This window comes from Nannospalax galili, unplaced genomic scaffold (assembly GCF_000622305.1).
Source record: "Nannospalax galili isolate Female #2095 unplaced genomic scaffold, S.galili_v1.0 scaffold284, whole genome shotgun sequence".
NCBI classification, from domain to species: domain Eukaryota; kingdom Metazoa; phylum Chordata; class Mammalia; order Rodentia; family Spalacidae; genus Nannospalax; species Nannospalax galili.
Genome location: NW_008354281.1, coordinates 2903726 through 2917481, shown reverse-complemented (window position 1 = coordinate 2917481; position 13756 = coordinate 2903726). Strand labels below are relative to the sequence as shown.

Genomic DNA, 13756 nt, shown 5'->3' with positions numbered 1-13756 from the left:
GATTAGAAATGCATGTGAAAACATCTCAATGTCAATTGCCTTAAAATGAATGTTTCTGTATCAAACTGTGTATTCTAACAACGAAGTAGAGATCTTTTTTAAATGTTAAAACATCATTTAATTTCATGTCTTATAGAGTTCGCTGTTCGTAAAAGATTGTAGATCTGTAAATCATCTGTAAATCTAAAAATATACAGCTAATTTTGAAAGAGATGTACCCTAGCTCAGAAAAATGTTATTGAATAGGTTAATGCTGTTGTAATGAAATGCTTCCTCTAAAAAAAAAAAAAAAACCACTACATCAAATTTTTCTCTCATAATTATGTAATTTACCTGAAGCATTCTACTGATCTGAACCAGGCTCAGGTGACCTCAGAGAGCTGTAACTGTGAGTCAGCTGGGACAAACTGGTCCAGGGTGGTCTCAGCTGATAAATTTGGTCTTACTGCATGTGGTCTCTAAGCTCTCATCATTCTGTCTTGGGAAGGGAGAGGTGGGACAAAAACTATGTTTCCAATCATCAAGGTAGAAATTATTGAAGGTTTGAATGAATCAAGATGCCAGGTTAAGCAGCAGACTTGGCTTTGTAAGTGGATAGGTGATAAGACCACACATATGGTCTTTCCTGTTCCCTATTATGGCACACTCAGATATCCACAGCTCACAAAAATGATTGTCTATTGTCACATGATGATACAGCATTTGATAATTGACAGGACGGACATACATAGATAAATGGTGTGAGACTGAGACCCAGTACTTTGGTCTTCCTTTCTAATGGAGCTAAGCTTTCATTTCCCATCCCACACTGGATTTTTTTTAAAGGATTGAGATTTTAGTTCATCTGGTTTCATATTCATCAGAGAGTCCATATTTTTGTAGATTTCAAAGTTAAATTTTATAAAATGTATAATTAAAAAGAGATGAAGTTGTATACATTACTTTCAATTTTATTTAAATCAATGTTGTGACTGAATGAAGAAATTTTCATAGAAACCACACAAATTTTATTGAAATAAAAATTAAAAAAAAATTCTAATGCCTAATTACCTTATCCTGAAACAGTTAAATGCAAAAGTTATACATGTTAACTGGATACAAACATGTTGGCATTATACAATGCACATAATGGAGTCATCAAACACTTATACTGCTTTATTATAAATAATTAGAAACATCATATTTTTCAAATCCAGCTAGCAAAACAGTAAATATCACGCTTTTTTTCATTATTTCAATTTTTATAATAAGAATTGGGAAATAATATTTCTGTTCCAAAGACTAGTTTTAAAAAAAATCTGTGGGAACAACAAAAAAATAAAAACCATTTACTTTCTTTCATTTAAAAGAAAACAAAGATTTTGGAGGGAGAGTCTTAGAAGTACTGTAAAGGAGCTGCTAATATTAGAAAAACTTTGTAATACTAGAAACTATCACTTGTAAGGCAAAAGGCATTGTATACACACACATAAATATAAAAAGACTTGATAGTAAACATTTTCTGAAAAATGTGAATAGCTTTTGTCTCTCAAATGGAGGGAAGCCACTAAGGCTTCCTGGATACTGTTATCAAGTCTGACATTTTGGTACTATTATCTTGCAGAATATATTCTTTTCTAAGAAAGTACCTTGGTGTCTATTTCAGCTCACTCAATTTATACTAGTTCACATTTCAGTTTTTAAAAACACTCTTTATTGTAACTTTGAACAATTATAGACAAAGAGCATGGCTTGATAAAATACTGCAGTAATTTCAAGTTGTCACAAAAACCTGTGTCCAAAACTTCATGGACTGTGCTATAAGAATATCTTTATTAAGGCATTTATAGCAGCTAGCAATCAGAAGTTTCACAGTGAAAGGACTGTGATTTTTTTTTCTGTTTTATATCTATTATCCATATAGAAAGAGTTTTACTAATTTTCTCCGCTAATATTAATTTTAAAGATAGAAATTGCTTAAGAAGCAGAGCCTTGAAGAGAAAAATGTGAAGAGAAATATATTTAATCAAATAATAAAGTAGATGTCTTTGAACACTCATATTTATAATGCATCAATTAAAGACAACATTGTATATTCCAGATTAAACAGCTATTAGATTTAACATGACTGGGTATAAACACACTATGTACAATGATATTTATAATTCTTTCATGTTGTAAGGTCTTCAAAGTGTAATTTTATAGAAACAAGGTAAATTTAGTAAGATTTAGTTAATTAGCAAAAATTAAATTAGCATGAAATAACAGGTTGAAGAATTAAACAACTGCAAACATTTAAAAACTAATGATGTCATACATATGCATACACATGCAAGAAGATCTGTTCAATGAACTGTTCCAGTTGCATGGTTTTGCTCCAGGTTAATATGCTCCACATAGTTCTTCCATGGATATCACCAATGGGAATAATAAATGCACAAATATTGTTCTAAGAACTTGATTATAAATAATATATATAATCAAGTTCACATTCTTTACACTTTACTCAGGCTCTAAACATCATTGGGTATCAGTCAATTTTTAAAGTAAATATTGTAATTTTCACCTATTTTATCCACTCTTGATTGTGTCTTATCTTTCCTGAAAATTGTATCCAAAACCAATCAGAGTATTGGAGCATGCTTCTGTCTTTCACCGTTCAGTTATCCATGCACTACAGTTTATTGTGGCTTAGAAAAACAGATCTTACACTTTAATATGGGTTAACTGAAGTCAGCTAGTAAATATGGTGCCATAAGTGGGATTCTAAGGCCCATTAACTTATAAGCAATTCAGTGGACAGTGCTTTCCTTTTGTCAAAGCTGTGCAACATCGACTTATTTGTTAGCAGGTTTCCATGGAGAAGACACCATTTGTCTGATGTGATTCATCTTCTCCAACAGATTCTAGCAGGCCTGTTCCCATTCTTCATGTGTATTCTTTACTTCTTCTTTTTTTTTTTTATTTTTCGTGAAATATGCCATCTTGGTTATCAGGCTGTTATAGTTTCAAAATATGACCCAGTAGTACTTTGAAGCACAGTGAGCTGAGCAGTTTCTTCCCTTTTTAAAGCATGACAGTGAGAGGCATTCTCTGTAGTCAAGCTATGTGAACACAGTGAACAAAGTGGAGACTTCCCTGAACTTAAAAGTCTCCAAATCCACAGTCAAGAACCTTGGCGACATCACACAACTGCTATTTGATGCCTAAAGGGAGAGAATATTGTTTGTTTCAGAAGTTTTCATGTAGATTATTCATCTGGTAGCGTCTCCAAATTTCCTTGTAGTTTGTATGATTGCTCCTGGCAGAGTGCTCTAGAAGTCCAAAGGCCGGACCATCATAGTTGTAGACCGTAAGGAGTAACTGGGCCCTTTGAAGTAGTGCCACTTTATCCCATTCAATTTTCCATGATTTTGTCCCGCAGTGTAGAACATTCCATTTAGATTGGAGGGGCCACAGGCATCAAACCACCAGCCTGAAAAATGAGTCAATAATGAAACAGAGAACAAGAAAAAACAGAGATGAGTCAAATTGAATACTCGAAAATCACCATCACAAATTGATGGTAAGTTGTTCATGCTTGGTCTGATTATTTGCAAATAGGAAACACTACAACAGTCTTTCCAGTGGTAGAACTCTTCCAATGACATTGATTTAGGATGTGTTTAAGTAATAAGAAAGAAACTCATGAGAAGCAGCTTTCAGCCTGACTCTGTTGGGACTCACTTCCTACTGTGTTGATGGGAAGTTTCTGGGCTTTAACATAAAGTCCAAGTCAGGCCAGGACAAAGTAGGACAAAGAAAATGCAGGCACCTGTCAGAGGATTTGCACCTGTGGTCTGTTATAGAGAAGAGAACAATGACTACTGTATTAGTGAAGAACTCAGGAGCCTAGACAACTGCCATCTAAAAGTTAAGAAAGACATTCCCTGTGAACTCTGAGATTTTCTCATGAACTTGACCCTAAAATCAATCGAATACTGTGGTAAACATGATGTTAAAATTGAATTTTAATTAATCTACACTATCTATAATTTATACCAATATGGGAAGTGTTTCTAATAGTGTTCATATAGTTTATATTTAGCAATATTTCATCTACAGTTGCTCAAATTCTTTCTAAACATAGCAGAAAAGAAAATAACTTGAGAAGTGATGGGGGATCCTGTGTCTACATAAGTCTATTAGGTTAACTGAATAACTTAGTTTTTTTAATGAATTAAAATTTAAGATTTTCAGATAAATCATAACACTGTTTCCCCAGTCCCCTGAAGTAACACTATTGAAAGCTTAGGGGAGAGAATTATGCCAGAGGCATTCTAGCATATTTTTATTTGGATACACTTGACCTCTCTCTGATTGCAGAACTATACCTCAGGGATTAATAGTTACCGAAAGAGAAAGTTGCACAGCTGATGTCTGACAGTAATATGAGAATTGTCTTGCAGAAACTTTAAAAAATGAAGTAATGCTAGTTTCTCATTTGTTTCAACTTTGGAAGATGAATGCAGTTGGGGTGTATTTATAAAGTCATAACAGAGGCATAATCACATAATCATAACTAGCTGTATTAATCACTAATCCATACAGGGAACTAGAAGATACATTTTGATGGATTCTGGGATGTGTTGTATTCAATGTTGTATGCAAACAGCATAAATGTTAGTATAGTCAAAACAGGAGTGGGACAAGAAAACTATTTTTTTGGCAAAAAATGAAGAACTGTAAAATTCCATCTTTCCTTCCTTAAGATTAATTCCCTAGTATTTGGTCAGAACTCATAGTAAAAGCATGCTATTTATATTACAAAAGTCATTCCAATTTTAGAGAACTTATTTACCCAGAAAACTCTCTTAAAGGGACTAAACTGAAACTCTAAAATGAAATTCAACATTATTGCTTCTGTGCTTTAACTTTCCTCCTTTTCTGTGTGGTTCTTTATTATTATTATTATATTTTATGTGTATGAGTGTGTTGCTTGCATGTATGTGAGTGCACTCATGATGTGCAATGCCGCGGAGGTCAGAAGAGGGTTTTGGATTCCCTTGGAACTGAAGTTAAGGACGGTTCATAGCCGCCATGTGGGTGCTGGGAATCGACCCAAGTCCTCTGCAAGAGCAGTCAGTGCTCTTAACCACTGAGCCATCTCTCCAGCCCTCTCTGTGGTTCTTGAAACTCTCTGTTATGTTAATTGTTCATTTACCAGTTGCACTGGTTCCCAAAGCCAGAGTATGAATTAATGGACACAAAGTATTTCTAAACATGTGTGCCCTGAATGAGCAGGAGAGAGTGTTTGCTAGCAGCTAGGTTACTGAATGCCAGTGGGGAAGAGGTTGGGGAAAAATAAATAGAAACAAGGACACAGAGGTAGCTATTATGCTTTTGCAAATTTCTCTGTGAACACAGGGGAGCATAGAGAGACCAAGACTAGAAGTTAGAGGGCCCAGGCTGATACTGACTTCATCTTTAACAACCAAGAGATGCTAGGCAACAATAATGACAATATTTGGTATTTAGTGCATAATGTGTAGGTGACTGTGTGATGATATTTACATATATTCTCTCATTGTGTCCTTCAAATACCCTCACATAGTATGACAAGAACCATAATTGAGACAACAATGCTCAGAGAGTTTAAAGAACTTCTCAGTGGCAACATTCATCATACAGGGATTATCTAAACACTAGTTCATCAGCACAGTTAGGATCAAATAAAATGATTCACTGCATCTGACAGCCTGTAAGAGTCTGTCTGGGTGCTTAGTGTAGCTTAGACACGCAGCAGTAAAGGTCAGAGAAGGAACAAAAACAATACAATGTTTTGTTGAGCCCTAATGGAATTGTAGTGAAAACTAAGTCATTGGTGTCAACATACTGAATTATTTTCTCAAGTGGGTTGCTTGGAGAAATATGAATGTAGTTTACCATGTTCACAGTGTAAAACAATGTATCTAAGGATTTAATATTGATAGTTTGCTTGTTGATGGTTTTTATTTGATAAGGAAGTAAAATGTGAAGTGTCCAGTTATCTCTCTTTTTTTTTTTTTTTTTTTTTTTTCAGACAGGGTGTCCTTGTAGCCCCAGCTAACATGGAACTAGCTTTGTAGACCAGGCTGGTCTTAATCTCAAGGAGATTTACGTGTCTTTGCCTCCCAAATACTGGAATTAAAGGCATGCACTACCATGCCTGACTAGTTATCTCTATCTTAAGATCGGTGGGCATTTGATGAACATAAATATAATGAATTAAGATGGCAGAAAGTAAAACGACAATAATTTCTCATTAAAATTTCAGTTCCTTTATAAAATATTCTGGACTTCAATGGAAGCAGTCATTTCTGTGGAGCAAGTTTTCTGATAGATGCATTTAACAAAGTAAAACAGTTTCTTTACTTTCTACCTTTCCATAAAAATCTATCACCTTAGCCTGGCCTTTTAAATGGAAATCCTGGTGGTTTAAAGGATATTTATGTAAGAACACAAAAGTACAACAGCTACTGGTTAAGTCATCGGGATGTGTAACTGTTCTCTGCAGACACTGAGCTCGCCTGTGTGAAGATGTTCACCAGGAACATGGGGAGGGACAGAGCTGGGTCTGCAGTTCTCTAACAAGATGTAAAATGTCTGAATTGTATGTGCTCAGGAATCTTAAGGAAATATTATCTTTGTACTTTGTCCTACGGGTTCTTGGGAATAACAAACAAGAAACACATTAAAGAAGTGAATGGGGGTGGGGTGTGGGGAGATGGCTCAGTCAGTAAAGTGCACGAGGACCACTAGAGCCCAATTAAAATTCTGGGCATGGTGGTGGCCTAACCTCAGCACCAGTGGAGTAGAGATAGGAAGCTCCTTAAAGCTCATTGGCCAACTAGCCTAGCCTATTTAATGAACTTCAGGTTCAGTGAGAGATCTTGCCTCAAAGAATTAAGGTGGGTCTGGAGAGATGGCTTAGCAGTCAAGAGAGCTTACTGCTCTAGCAAAGGAGCTAAGTTTGCTTCCTAACACCCATGTCAGGTAGTTTATAACCACCTATAACTATCTCTAGGGAAATCCAGCACCTCTGGTTTCCATGGGTAACTGTCCACGCACACACACACACACACACACACACACACACACACATACACACACACAAAGACACACAATTAAAAAACATAAATCTTTTTAAACAATGAAGGCAGAGAGTGATTGAGGAAAGATACTTGTCAACTTCTGGTCTCCACATGCATACTCACACATATCTGTGCTCCTGCACACCTACATGTACACACCTATACTAACAAGTACATATACCACACATATCACACACATACACAGACACACACACACAAGCACATACTCATACACATACACAAAGAGGAGAACTGGGAAAGACACTAAGGCTGAAAAGAACTCAGTGAGTCAAGAAAAGGACGGAAGAAAGCAGCTTCCATCTGCCATTGGGAGAACTGATAAAATGTCTCAAATGTTTGACGGTTGGCAACTTCTCACATGAGCTTTGCCAAGCATTTTTCATTATAACCTGTAACCTCGTGTATATTTTAATAAGAAATCGGAGACGCATGTTTCTAATTCATTTACACTTAACTCATTAAAATTTAGTTTTGTAATAACTATCTCAGGCTTCCCAGGCCTTTAAAAATTATTTGAGCCTTTTATCTTTGAAGCAGAAAATTCACATTTTATCACTAATAAATGAAACTCTGCCCGGAAAATAGGAATTGGATTCTAAACTCTGTACTCAGGAAGTTCACATTTATTTGAAAGTCAGGAAACTTAACTCCCACAGCCCTCTGATCCTAAACAAAACGTCTCTCAGCACTTCTTTTCTAAGGTAAAATGTATAACAAAGTGAAAGATACATCTGTGGATTTCTTTTCCTCATTGCCAATGCCTGCAGTCTAATCAGCAATATGCAAAATAGTTTGCACAGAAAATAAGACTTTCCTCTTCATCACTGATGATGAGGCTGAATTAAAGCACTAGGTGTCATTGCCATCCTGAGATCATAATGGAAACGCCACTGGCTGAGTTCGGGTGTGCATAGTTACCCCTCTGCACAATCAGCCTCAATGAGCAACTGCAATGGGTCTTGTGTACCTGGCAAAGAAAATACCTTTAATGAGCCCTGTCTCCAACTATATCCCCTTCAGGCCAAGGATGTGTGCGTGTGTGTGGTGTGTGTGTTTCTTCCTTTTTCTTCTTTGTTCCGAAGAGAAGTTAGTTGTTTACTCTGGCCAGGAATACTAAATTCATTTAAAACATCTAGGTATACTCTTACTGTCTTTCCCTCCCTCAGACTTCATTTCGCTTCTAAGCATGTTGAAGTGAGGAAATGCTTATGAAAATATGCTTCCAACAGGAAAATACAGCTCTATCACTCTCTTCGAATGCCATTCCTTGTAAGAGAGGCAGTAGAGGAAATAGGGCGATGACCTCTGGGGATTGAGTACATGTGCTCAGTGCATACTTGTGACATTAATTCTAGGAACACAGACAAATTATCTGACTTTTCTGTATCTCAGTTGTTGTGAAAGAAATTAGCACAGTGTCTATTTTTCCTATTTGAAACGGTTTGAGGAAGCTTCATTTAAGTTATGAAATACAACTCATTTTAGGCTAATGCAAAAAGTCTGTAAGACAATAATATCTGGATAATTATTCACCATATTATAGAGTACAATAAAAAGCAAACTATCTGGTTATTGTGCATACAAATCAACTATTAGCTTGTGGTTATAGCTTTGTGCTGTAGGCATAATTCTAATATCCTATAATTGTAATTCACCTTCCCTCAAACTTTTGAATGATTCTCCTTGTTATTTCCATAATAAATGAACTCTATGCTAGAGAAGTACAAATCCTGTCACCTCCATATCACTCACTACTTGAAGAAGCAGTTTCTTTCATTTTGTCTTTGTCCATACTATAGAGCAAGCAAAGCAAGCATTTATCAACTCCGCTGTTAGCATCTGGTAAATTCTAGAGCACACTAAAAAATTTTTGTGGATGACTTTATCCCCTCTTTTAGGATGGAACCAAAAGAATATCCTTTGTTAACTTTAGAAACTCTTGTCTGTCAGCTGGCATGGTTTATGCGTGGGAAAAGAGATCAGAGTTTCTACCGCAACAGATTCTTTCTGGGGAAGGTTAGGTCACATTTTTACATAGTTTTTATATTATATACTAAATATAGAAATTTCATTGAAACCAAACTTAAATAAGGAAAGGGATGTAAAACAAAATCATGTTTCCTTGCTTTCTGTTGTTAGCGACTTCTAATAATTGCATTTTACTATGAACTTTTAGACAAAATTATTTCTATAATTATTTAATATTTAGAGCACTTAACTGTAGTTTAGCAATTGTGGTTTTGACAGACTTTTAAATCTTAATTTAGTATGGAAGAATGTATTTTAAATGAAGGTACGTTTACTTTGAAAGAATCAATCTCATAATAGAATGTTTTCATTTTCTCAGTTTTGCACTAAGTGACATTACATTTTCTCTTTAAAAAAATTTTTTTTGAACTTTTTGAGAGAGGGTCTTCCAGTAGCCCCAGCTGGCCTGCAACTCCCTATGTAGACCAGGCTGGCCTTGAACTCACAGAGATCCGCCTGCCTCTGTTGGGATTAAAGGTGTGCACCACCACGCCCAGTTCTTTTTCTTATATTATTAAGTAGTAGTTAAAACTGTTAAATTTTGATGAAAGTGATCATTTTCTTTGGGTTTAAGGGGACAGGGGGGAGTCTCTTGGGGGACTAAGGGAACATTTCCTGCTGTCACCTCATCAATGCAATCCTCCTACTATAGAAATATGGTTTGGCAGTGATATACTTTAAAAGGATAAAAAGGGAAATCTAAGTGAAAACTGAGAGAATTTCCTAAGGTAAATCGCAACCTTACGGCCCAGATACATTTGGCTTAGAAGTCTGTGCTGATAAATCATCTCTATTTAATGGTTACTTTAGAAGTCATTTCAGTAGAAAAAATTGTGTGGCAATATTGGCACTGAAATGCGTGCTCTGGTGTAATGAAAATTTTAACGATACATAAAATTTATTCAATATTTAAATTGGATGAAAGAACTGCTGGCTTCCTGGTAAGGCAAGACTAAGTATGCATACTTGTGAGAGACTGTCAAACATTATGGAGGCTGTGGAGTCTGCCTCTGGTGATGTCAGTGCATGATGCTTCCTCAGCCTGGTGCTTCCTTTCAACTCAACAATGCGGAATAATATGAATTACAACCTATGTGTTGAAAAATATTTATCATTTGTTTTTCCATCCTAGCACCCATAATAATATGGAACAGCAGAATCACAGGATCAAAAGAAAGCTTTTCAGAGAAGATAACAAAGTCCAAAAAGTTATTAGTATCAAACTGCATAAACTCTCATTGCTTAACACAGACACTAATGAGTAAGAATGAGTTTGGAGACGATTGAAAAAATAAGGAAAAGAAAGAAAGGAAAAGGCATTAGACAATGAAAATGGTTCTAAGGGAAATTTTGACAGAGAGTAGACAGGGTGGTGGGGAGTAGCTCCTTAAGACGTAAATTTCAGGCTGTGCTCCAGGTACCTGGACCGCCATTGACATTCATGTGTGAGCTTTCCAGTTCTCAGCTGTCTAAATTGCACACTTTAGCTTTTCAGAGTGAATGGCTTTACAAGACCTGGATTCCTTCAAGAAGATATTTGATAGGGTAATGGAGTTTATTGCAAAAACACATTTACTTAAAGTGTTCCAGCTCAAGCAATAAGTGGAAATTTTCTCTACCCAACATATGTGTATATTAACGAGTAAGAAGCAGGTCCAAGAATAATTATGGATGAAAGAACATGACAAAGTTCAATCATGGGAAGCAAAAATAAGATCATAAATCTGAGCAATGGTATTTTCTCAACACCCAAGACATGCATGCTCCTCTTCATTTTACTCCATATTTTCAATATTGTGACAGGAATATGAACATAATGGACTGCTCCTCTAAGGACACATTGGAAAGGTCTCATTGCTGGTCTTTCACGGATCATATGCATTTGTTAGGAAAATTTATCTGTAAATATATATGTGGAAATTATGAAGTATACTTCAATATTAAAAAGGGCAGGAAATTGAAAATAAAAGCTATTGTATAAAGTTACTGATAATTTCATTTATGGCAGGAATCAGAAGGTTAATGGAGGCATCTGTGGGCATCATTTAAAAAAATATTCTGAGGCTAGAGAGATGGTTCAGTGGTTAAGAGCACTAGCTGCTCCAGCAGAGGACCTGGGTTCAGTTCCCACTACCCACATGATGGCAACAACAGTCTCTTGGTAACTTCAGTTCCAGCGGATCCAACACCCTCTTCTGGCCTCTACAGGGCACTGCATGCAGAGGTGCACTTAAATACATGCAGACAAAATACTCATGTGCATAAAATATAAATAAGAAATAGAGCATATCTAAAAAAAAATTCAAGATTTATAATATTTCCCTTGGGCATGTGTCATAGTTACAGATAGGTAATTTAAAAATATTTGGTGAGGCTGAATTATGATGCCCAAATGATATATTCAGGGTTTAAGTGGATGGATATGATAGAATCAGTTTCCTAATGAATTGTCTTTGGTAGCAGGCTGATTGCATGTTGCAATGACATCACCATAGGTGGGGAGGGTGTCAGGTTGTGTTGTGATAGTGGGAATAAGGCAGGAGGATGTCATGAGAAGGAAGATGAAAGAATGACTCTACCACCTTCCACTTTTAGTTCTCTGTCAATGGATGACAGGTATCCCAACTTCAAGATTCATTTCATTGGGATTTAAACAAGAGCAATTTCAAGGATTATAAAATGTGCATTCATTCACTGCCTTGACAATACTTGGTTTGCATTTTAGAGGAGCCCATAGTTAAAAGACTTTTAAAAGAGAATTTAAACTTTTTAAATGTTTGGATTTTTTAAGGACTGTGGGACTTTTAAAGTTGTGCTGTTTTATGCTCTGATATTAATATTAATATCATATCTTGGGAGCAAGAAATGGAAAGGTTGTGGTTTAATAACAGTGTGGTTGTGTGTCAAATTGACAATGGTTCAATTGTGCTGGGTAGCTTTAGTTGTCAACTTGACACACTCCGGTAGAGGGAGACTCAACTGAGGAATTTTCTCCATTGAATTGGCCTGTGGCCATGTCTGTGGGGCATTTTCTTGATTGTTAAGTGATGTGGGAGGGCCCAGTGAACTGAGAACAGAGAAAAAGACACATTAACATAGAGGTTCCCTTTACAATTTTGTTCTGGGCTCTTTCCTGCCAGAACATGTACCATTCTAGGTCTACATCATGGTTTTTAGGTTACTGTTTCTTTTTAAATTATTTTTATCTTTTTATGTATATGAGTGTATTGCTTGCATGTACATAGGTGCACCCATGTGGTGCAGTGCCCTTGGAGGTCAGAAGAGGGCATTGGATTCCCCTGGAACTGGCGTTACATATGGCTGTTAGCCGCCATGAGGGGCCCTTCGCCAGAGCAGTCAGTGCTCTTAACTGCTGAGCCATCTCTCCAGCCCAGGTTAGTGTTTCTTAAACTTCAGTAAGTCATGTACTAACTTCTTAGGTTTTTATCTGTTTATAGCATATTCCTATTTTGTGTTTTTCTTTAAATCAATGATTTGGTAAGTACAAAACACCATGAGTGCATTTTTACATGCAAAGATTATATCATTCCTTTAGAAAACAAACCAGTAAAACTTGCTATAACAGACAGCCAATATAAACTCAATGAGGTAAAATAGCATTATCTAATTCTAGGAGATGCCTACCCAAGTCTTTAAGACTCAGAAAAAATTCCAACTTTTGGAGGTTAGAAATGTGTTTATTACATCTTGGAGAAATGTTACAGTTACATTAGAACCAAAATTGAGAGTTTTTCTTTGGCACACCCAAAATGTTGGAAAAACAATTGCAAATGGACAAAATGAATTACCTCTCTTATATAGTGATATATTGTTTCATGGTGTGTCCTATATCAGCTAAAATATTTTAGCAAAACCCTAGTTTAGGCTGAATGTACGAGTTTAGGTTTCATTATATCTTTCTTCTTTTTCTTATTCTATGTGAACAAATTCATCAATAAACTTGATTGCATAATTGCAAAGCGTTTTGTAAGAATTATTTGTTCTTCAAACATGCAATATGGGCAAGACGAAGATTATTTATAAGGTGAAGTTACTGGTGCTTCAAGCAGTCAAAGAATTTACTCAGAATGAAATGTAGCCCATTCTCACCAGAGATGGAGGAGGAGGAGGCAAGCCTCTTAAGTATGCTAGCAATGTCTTGCACAACAACACAGGATAAACGAGTGTGCAGTACTAAATGATCTCTAGGGATTTGATCTTCAGTTTCCTGACCAGAAGATCATACCCTTTTCTCAGAGATAAGAAACCTCAAACCTCAGACCAATAAAATCCAGCTTAGGGAACAGCCCGTGGGACTTACCTCCTGTGAGCATGAGGGCACATTTGCACATACAGTTGTCGTTATCGGCATCTTTGGTGCTGAAATCAGCGCCGTGTAAGATCAGGCTGCTCTGTTTGCCTGCTGTCCCTGTGTGACCCTTTAAATATAACCTGCAGTTAAAAAGAAAGAGAGATCAGCCATTTGACAGAGTAGCAGAACCTAAAAGACAATTTGTTGAACACTTAACTTTCTTTCTTTTTAGGATTTTCTCCTGATTTTGATCTCAAAAAATTTCCAACAAATCATTCTCTGAACCAGTAATAATAATAAAAAA

The 13756-nt window shown here is 36.1% G+C and overlaps 1 protein-coding gene across 2 annotated transcripts in view; it reads right to left on the bottom strand.

The window, feature by feature from the left end:
* Nucleotides 1-2897: 2897 nt before the first annotated feature.
* Angpt1 (angiopoietin 1) overlaps nucleotides 2898-13756 on the bottom strand; it is a 289964-nt gene continuing 279105 nt past the window's right edge. For both annotated transcript variants that reach the window (XM_008851510.3, XM_017802808.2), the window contains exons 8-9: nucleotides 13462-13592; nucleotides 2898-3454 (exon numbers count right to left, since the gene is read on the bottom strand). In XM_008851510.3, the coding sequence (XP_008849732.1) occupies nucleotides 3294-3454; nucleotides 13462-13592 (292 nt within the window). In that variant the 3' untranslated portion in view covers nucleotides 2898-3293. The remainder of the gene's footprint in view (nucleotides 3455-13461; nucleotides 13593-13756) is intronic.